Source organism: Penaeus chinensis, chromosome 43, assembly GCF_019202785.1.
Source record: "Penaeus chinensis breed Huanghai No. 1 chromosome 43, ASM1920278v2, whole genome shotgun sequence".
Taxonomy (NCBI): domain Eukaryota; kingdom Metazoa; phylum Arthropoda; class Malacostraca; order Decapoda; family Penaeidae; genus Penaeus; species Penaeus chinensis.
Genome location: NC_061861.1, coordinates 13,050,516 through 13,059,586, shown reverse-complemented (window position 1 = coordinate 13,059,586; position 9,071 = coordinate 13,050,516). Strand labels below are relative to the sequence as shown.

General features: G+C 36.3%; 1 protein-coding gene across 1 annotated transcript in view; it reads left to right on the top strand.

Annotated features, from left to right (window-relative positions):
* The first annotated feature begins 792 nt into the window (after positions 1–792).
* The window catches only part of LOC125048308 (lanC-like protein 3), an 8,450-nt gene continuing 171 nt past the window's right edge, over positions 793–9,071 (top strand). Inside the window, exons 1-7 of the mRNA XM_047646960.1 lie at positions 793–1,060; positions 3,186–3,429; positions 4,177–4,337; positions 5,138–5,304; positions 7,099–7,271; positions 8,324–8,440; positions 8,537–9,071. The exon at positions 8,537–9,071 is cut by the window's right edge and continues 171 nt beyond it. Coding sequence (XP_047502916.1) covers positions 920–1,060; positions 3,186–3,429; positions 4,177–4,337; positions 5,138–5,304; positions 7,099–7,271; positions 8,324–8,440; positions 8,537–8,781 — 1,248 coding nt within the window. The 5' untranslated portion in view covers positions 793–919 and the 3' untranslated portion in view covers positions 8,782–9,071. The remainder of the gene's footprint in view (positions 1,061–3,185; positions 3,430–4,176; positions 4,338–5,137; positions 5,305–7,098; positions 7,272–8,323; positions 8,441–8,536) is intronic.

Here is a 9,071-nt window from a genome sequence, read left to right as displayed (position 1 = left end):
ATCATGATAGCCATAATAATAATGATGATAATCATCATTATTATTATTATTATTATCATTATTATTATCATTATTATTATTATAATTATAATTATTAGTGGTAGTAGGATCATTATTATCATTATCATCATTATTCATTATTATTATTATTATTATTATCATTATTGTTATTATCATTATTATTATTATTTTTATTAACATCATCATTATCATCATTATTATTCTCATTTTTATTACTGTCGTTACTGTAACTCATTATCATCATGAATGTTATTATCATCATAGTTATCATTACCATCAATATATATTTTTTGCTATCAGCTTTCATACTTCCCTTTGGCAACATATCTGTCATCACCACCAGCATTGTCAACAGTATAAACATTACATTTATTTCTTTCAGTGTACAGTTAGCAGGGAAATATTTTATTAACGTAATCCATTGATAAGTTTGTGCATGTTTTTGGATATACTAATAATGACATTAATAATAACAACAATTTGCGAGAGAAATATTGGGATTAGATGGATTGGAAACTGGACTTGTCGATCGGCCGGACCAATGAATCCACGCAAATCCGCTGTCAACTTCCACGAACGGCTGACTGGAGTTGGGTTAAATTTGTGTGAATCCATGATTTCAAACTTATTCACATCCATCTATTTTGAACGGCAAAATGGATAAGGAAAAAATGCTGCGAAATGGGATTTAAAAACCCCAAGTGAAAGAAGCCACATGTCATCCGATGTAATCGACTTTTCCTTTAACTTCCTCGGGAATCCATCAATCCAAACCAATCCGGATTCGTCTTCCACGAACGACAGACAAACAAGATCGAGCAGTTCCCCAAATTAGATTTTAGTCGCCAAATTGAATCGGATTTTCCACGTAATTACGAGGTGTGTCTGCTGTTCAGACATGGCTCTTCCCAAACGTTATTTCCTAAACAACTTCCCAGATTATAATGGAGGGAGTGTTACGCCGGATAAGAGCGACCTGAAGGCGAAAACACTGCAGCTCACCCAGACCATTTCAGGAAAATGGGCGAAGATTCACCAGGTGAACTCTAATTATTATTGTTACTTGACACGTGATGGTTTGATAACTGATGATTACAGTTTAACGCATTTGGGATAAATTTATTGTTTCGAATAGCCATTCAACACTAGGTGTGTGAGTAACAACAACGGTATTTGTTACCGAGAGCGACTCCCCTCCCTAGACAGGGAGAAGGGGGTCTGTACTTTATTTGTTAGCACTTGCCAGCTTACAGAAAATGCAACATGAAGAGCTCTGGCTGTGTGAGGGTGTTCTGGTTAGACTCTGAACACTGAGATGCAGCAGACATTTTTGTCAAATTGCAGTAGATATGAGACTGCTGCAGCTGTACCTGTGTTAACTCGGCAGTGAATGGAGTTTACCACCACCTCAACTGAGTCGTGATACCATGCATGAGGTGGTCAGTTTGATCTATTGGGATGCTGTCTGCAAGGGTCAGATGTGTAAGAGATTTTGCAATGCAGACAGGGTTGGGAGAGACAGGATTATTGGAAATGACATCTAAGGCCAAAAATGAAGAATCTGACCTTGCCATCTAATAGAATGAAACATTTTAAGAATCTTTTCTTCTATAGCATCTCCTTCATAATAAGAGCAGTAGAGTGGATGTAAAACTAAAAAATTCCAGGCGCTTCATGAGAGGGAGTTTGGGAGTGAAACTCTCTATTTACTATGAATGTGCTTAACAATAACTGTATTACTGAAAGTTTTACTTCATTCATTCGCTTTTACCCTTCAGTTTTCCTGATACCTATTATGCCCTCTCCAGCTATTGGGGTCGATATCGTAGCTTTGCTTCATTTGCCTTGAAAATTAGATTCATTCAAAACAGGATGAGAGCTTTCAGAAAACATATTTTTCTCCTGGATATGAGGCAACATACATACATACATACATACATACATACATACATACATACATACATACATACATACATACATACATACATACATACATACATACATACATACACATACATATATATATATATATATATATATATATATATATATATATATATGTATATATACATTTGTGTGTATATGTTTGTATATGTATGTATATATACATTGTATATATGTTTGTATATGTAGGTATATATAGTTATGTATATGTATGCTTGTATATACATATATGTATACACATATATACATATGTGTGTACATGTGTATATATGTATATATGTGGTATAAAAACCCACAATGAAAAACTAAATTTATTGAAAATGAGACTACAGTTTCGGAATCCACCTGGGTTCCATCTTCAGGTCTGTATAATGTACATATTGTAAGATGCATTTTTTGACCATAGTATCAACACGATAGAGTGTTTTCTCCTTTCATGTATATATGTATACATATATGTATATACACACATATATATACATAAATATATAGATAAATACATACATATACATACATATACATACATATACATACATATACATACATATATACATACATATATACATATATACACACACACACACACACACACACGCACACACGCACACGCACACACGCACGCACGCACGCACGCACGCACGCACGCACGCACGCACGCACGCACGCACACACACACACACACACACACACACACACACACACACACACACACACACACACACACACACACACACACACACACACACACACACATACACACACACACACACACACACACACACACACACACACACACACACACACACACACACACACACACACATATATATACATATATATATATATATATATATATATATACATATATATATATATATATACATATATATATATATATATATATATATATATATATATATATATATATTACAGAGAGAGAGAAAGCAAGAAGAAAGGGAGGAAGGAAAGAAGGAAAGAAGGAAAGAAGGAAAGAAAGAAAGAAAGAGTGAAAGAAAGAAAAAAGAAAGAAAGAGAGAGATAGACAGACAGAGACAGAGAATATGATAGAATGTTGTACATATTGTAAGATGCATTTACTCATCAGAATTATAATTTTAGTATTGTATAGAAGACCCATAATATTGAATTTTCTTTCAGTTGATTATTGAAACATAGATTATGTCTTTGTTCTTCATTTACTATCTTCATCCTCTCAACAGAACTGCGATGGTGGTCTTTATGTGGGCCTTGCAGGAGCTGTTTACATGTTACACCGCCTTTCAAAGATCCCGGATTTTGCCAGTGAGAGGAACTACCTTCTTAAGGAGGCTGTGGCTTACCTAAAACCTACCTTAGACTGTGCCAATTACACCAAGTCTCAAGGAAATAAAGTAGACATTGCAGCCTTTCTCTTGGGTAATGCTGGAGCCTATGCTGTTGGAGCTGTCTTGTATAATGCCCTGGGTAAGTCATGACTTTATAGGTATGATTGTGGAGTAAAGTTTGATCCTGTGTTGTGTAGTGCAATGTTCTTTTTAAGGTCAATGTTTGAATGTAAATAGTCTTTTGAGGAGCCAAAAAAAAGATTGATAGCCTGATTAAAGAGAGTGATTAAATTTGTTTGTGAGTGTACATTGATTCCACAAGAAATTTCCTTTGACTTTTTAGGATTTACAGTTTTCCAGATATTTTTAGATTTTTTTTCTGCTTTTTCTGTTGTTTACTTTTTTTTTTAACCCTCCTTTAGTTGGATACATTATACTGTTGAGAGATAAGTATGCAATATCTTCAATAAACATATCAGATTACATCCTAGTAAATTGATATTTCAGTCTTTCTAATAATTTTCATTATTCTTAAAGGATATGTAGAAACAATTTTATCATGTAATCTTGTATAGCCAACCTCATTTCTTTTCACATTTCTCAAGAAACCACATGTGCTTTGATTCTTCCTAGGTTGATTTTCACCCTATCCCTGTACTTCTTCTTAAACCTTGATGTGTTCTGTCATTTCCCATGTAGGTCCCCTAATCTTCTGTGTAATTATATGAGAATCCCATGTTGCTGAAATGTTATCAGGTCAGAATTCAGTTTGAATTTAGAATGTACAAACTCATGTTTTTCACAGAATCATTAAAATATGTAGAGTAAACTCAGAAGCAATAGATTGAGAAATATCATTTAAATCGGACCTTTGTTTTGATTAAAGATAATGCTGAGGAATGCAAGAAGTGCCTGTCAGAGTTTGCTCAACTTGCTCCTGTTGTTACCCCCGTGAACTGGTTAAGTTGTGGCGGAGATGAATTTTTGGTCGGCCGAGCTGGTTATCTCGCAGGAGTGCTTTGGCTTCAATCAGAGCTTCAGTGTAATGTGAGGACTATATCAGTAATGAAATAGCTTCAGAGATTTTGTGGGAAATAATAGAAGTATAAGTATAATATTAATCCACTGACACCATTATTGTATACATGCCATGTCCTCTGTGACTTTAGCTGATTGATTTTGCAAATGCTTAGATGGTTCTACAAAGACTCAATTACTAGTCCTATGCAGTCTCACCTTTTTACCCTTTTCTATTTTATTTTTATTGGTAATAACATAAGAATCATATAAATATCAGTAATAATGTGATAATCATAATTGGAATGATACAACTAGTGTAAAAAAATGCCCCAAAATACAAGGATTGGGGAAATCAGGTGAAGTCAGTTAGGCTAACTTAATGATTTTTTGGTGATTAAACACTTATGGAGCCATCTGTGGGTATTAAAACTTACAAAATAAAACCAGTACATATACCCAGTGAAAATCGGTTTAGTTATGTGATTCATTATAAAGGACAAGTAAATGTGGAATTTATTTTTTCACAGCAACAGGAAGAAAATATCAAAGAAATGTCTAAGAATTATTAATTATAAGCCATTTAACCTGTTAAATAACTGTTAGAAAAAATAGTATCAGAACCTACAACCCAGTTGAAAGCATGGAAAAGCTGTGTTCTTTGTAGTTATGGCAGGGATTTTAGGAATAGGAAAATGAGGTAAAACTCTGTCTTTCTCAAAATAAATAATTTCAGTTGTTGTAGATAGGCTGAGATAGCTTATGTCAAAAAGAATAGAAAGTAAACAGTGGAGCTCTTATGAAGATATGAATTCTATTTTATATTTCAGGTTTTGCAGGAAGGAGCCATTCATGCTATACTGGATGCCATGCTAGAGTCTGGCTGCCAGTATTCTAAAGCTCACCGGAGTCCTATGCCTCTCATGTACCAGTATTACAAGACGGAATACCTGGGTGCTGCTCACGGATTAGCTGGGATATTGCAGATCATGCTTAGGTATTCCTCCACTTAATACTGTATTTGTTGAATTGCCTTTGTTGTGAATCCCATTATACATAGGGAAAGTGCTGCCTGAAATTGAAACCCCTTTTTCTCTGCAAGATACTATGAAAAAATTTGCTTTACAGCATGATGCAGATTTAGTGTTCTCTATTATAAAGGAATTTATATCTACAATGGCCATTATCTGAAAATGAATGATTAGGCATTGGTTTAATCATGCAATTATTTTGTTCCATGATTGTTGAAAGGTACTTATTTCATTCTCAGCAAGTATAACACTATTATGAAAGAAATAAAATTTGTGTAAATCTATTCATGCAGATGTTTTCCCCTTGGATGAATGCTTACAAATTTTACACTCCCAGAACCAAGTTATACATTGTCTGAGAATGAATTCATAGGATTTTGTTGAGTCTTATTTATCTAGTTTCAGCCCATGACCTTATGTAGATTCTTGCATTCCTAAAACCAAGGTGTGATAACATGTATGATGCCAGCTAAGATCACAGGGCTACCATTAGGCGACCAGCTCTAGGTAAATACTCTTATTCTAAACAGTGATTATATAGAGATGAAAAGGTTGGTGAAACCTGGAAACCAAGGCAATCCTTTCCTTGCTTTAGTGTGGATTTAGTATGCATTTTCAATGGTTAAGACAGTTCAAAAACAAGATTAGCAGAAATTTTATGGTATAAAAGTCTGAGTGATCATTAGTCTATCAGTGACCATTTTCTACAGTTTCCTGTTATATATGACTCGAAAGTATTCCTGTTTAATACCATTTCAACCCAATGGCATCGGGTCACGCCTATAGGCATCATAACAATAAGCCCGAAATGTGGCGTGCGGCTGTCCGCGGCGGCGGCGTGCCAAAGCGCCCCAAGGCAATGATTTGGCTTGATGTACCGAATTCACGGGCTCAGAGTCGGCGCGTTGCCGCGGTTCGCCAGAGAGTAGAGTTTTTTTTTATTTTCTATACCCGTCACCAATGGGTTAACTCATCAGAGCTGGGTAACAGAAATCCCTGAGTGTGATAAACTCTGGTGATTTCTAGCAGGGAAGTTCTCGCAGAACCTCCCACTCCACACTCTCTGGCACATTGCCACGCATACAGGCGTACCCCAAAGACCATACATATGACCTGTCAAAATCGGGTTAAGGATAAGTCTGTTATGACAGTATAATTATTATAAGACCTTTTTATACTATAAAAATTAATGGGTAAAGAGTGGAGCAAAATTGAGTATAGGTAAAGCAGAGCATAGCAGCTTTATATAGGTTATTATTGACATCTTTACAGTAGGCTATAACTGAAGGCAGAGGCATGTCAACTCACATCAGGTCAGATTAACAAAGAAATAAGGTTAGGTTAGGTCAGTTTAACCTTTTTGCTCATGGGTAAGTCTCAAATGAATTTCTGCATGGTTTAACTAATGGCCTAGTGTAGCTATTTTACCAGCATGGTTACCAAGTGAAAACTGGTGGTTGGGAGAAGATCAAATGCACAAATTTTAGAAATTGCTAATTGACAGAGCCATTCAACCCAACTGTTAACTAAGATGTGTACAAAACCTGTATATCTGCAACAGCATACATATCCTGTATCTCCACAGGATCCTATGCATGAAAGGGGTAACTAAGGGTCACTTGGGTCAGGCAAAACTGGTACTGTACTTTTAAGTTATCTTGTAAGAATATATTCCTTTGCAAAATATAAAATTGTATCAAAATGACACAGTTCAAACTTCTCAAATGGAATATTCAATCATAATGCTTCCCTCTTTCTAGCTTTCCTTCTTGGCTGGCAAGTCGCCCGCAAGCCAAAGAACTCATCAAAAAGTCACTGGATGTTCTCCTGCAGCTCCAGACACCTTCAGGCAATTTCCCATGTGCAATGGATGAACTGGATGATAGACGACACCCAGACGATGAGCTGGTTCACTGGTGCCATGGAGCCCCAGGTGAGAAAGAAGGGAAGGGAGGGAATTATAGAGAGAAGGAAAGAAGGAAGAGGAGTGGGAGGTAGAGAGGGAAGGAAGGTGAGAAAGAGTGAAGGGAGGTAGAGAGGGAAGGAAGTAAAGGGGAGGGAGATAGAAAGGTTATGAAGAAAAAAAGGATTTAGGGAGCAAACAATAGGGGAGAAAAGGAGAAAGAAAGAAAAAAGGAGGTGGAGGAAGTTTGGAGAGAGGGAGGGAACAGGCTGAGTAGGAGGAAGAAGGAGGGAAGGATTGGTAGAAAAAGAGTGAGAAAATAAAGGAAAGAGTATGAGAGAGGAAAAAAAGAATGAGTGAGAGTTGTAAGAGGGAAGCTGGAATTAGAAAGGGAAGGTGGGAGAGATATGGATAGATAGAAAGAGACTGTGTATATACAGAAAAAATCTTAGAATTTTAAAGTTCAGAACATACAAACCTGTTTGAAGAGAAACAAGAGTAGAAGAGGGAATAGCATACACCACGGCTTGGTGGATCTGTGCTCGCATCTCATTATGGAGGTCCTGTACTTGCACCCCAAGCTATTAGGAAGAGCAGCTAACCAGGCAAAGATAACCAACCCAATATCCCACAATCCCACTGAGGTTTTCCAGGTGTAAGGCCAGAGGAGGGAACATAATAGGAAGGAATAGGTAGAGAGGGGGAATGGAGGGAGTGAGTGAACAAGGGAGAGAGGGAAGAAGGAAGAAAAAAAGAAAGGGAGTGAGAGAGAGAGAAAGGAAGGAATGTAAAAGAAGTGGATAAGAGAAAGGTAGAGGGAGGGAATGCAAGAGAAGAGGGTGGGGGTGGGAGTAGAAAAGAAAAAAAAGTTGAGAGAAGAGAAAAGAGTGAACGAGAGGAAGAAGGGAATAAGAAAGAGAAAGTGGTGATGGAAAGTAGACAATATCTATTATACTTTTCCTTATGCATTCCCCAGTCAACTGAAATTAAGATTTAAGAATGCTGCTAGATTTTAAGGCAACATATACAGATCAGATGTTCTAGATGTGTATACTAACAAATTCACTTATTGAATATTACAGGGACTGTGTATCTCCTGGGAAAGGCATACATGGTCTACAGAGAGGAAAAATATTTGAATGCTTGCTTGAAGTGTGGTGAAATCACTTGGCAAAAAGGTCTTTTGAAAAAAGGGCCAGGTATGTAGTGAAATTCAGTCAGTTCCTCTCTATTTACATTATATTTATGAAATTAACTCTCATAGTTATATAATTCTTAATAACTCTTCATACCAGGTATATGTCATGGTGTTGCTGGGAGTGGCTACGTGTTCTTGACTCTGTACCGGCTCACCAAAGATCCAATTCACCTCTACAGGGCTCTCCAGTTCTCTTCCTTCCTCTATGCCAAAGAATTTCAGCAAGCACGGATTCCAGACGCTCCTTATAGTCTCTTTGAGGGACTGGCGGGTACTGTGTGCTTCCTAGCAGATCTTATGGATCCTGAAAATGCTGTATTTCCCCTTTTCAATATATTTTAATTTATTGTTTCTTCTCAAATAAAGACATAACAATTATAAAAAATCTTTTACTGTCAAAACTTTGTAATGGTAGTTTTCCAGTGCTTCCCTTTTCCTCAAGTAATGCTTTTCAGAATTGTGGTATTTGTTACTACTGCAAATTCTTCATACCTGATTTGCTCATATATGGAAGTAGTGTAATAGTGTTTGTAATTTTTTTGAATCCCAACTGCTCAATCAAACAAACCAGCAAATAATTATTGTATAAAAGTATATAGTGTCAATAACATTTTCTTCTTTAATGTAATGTA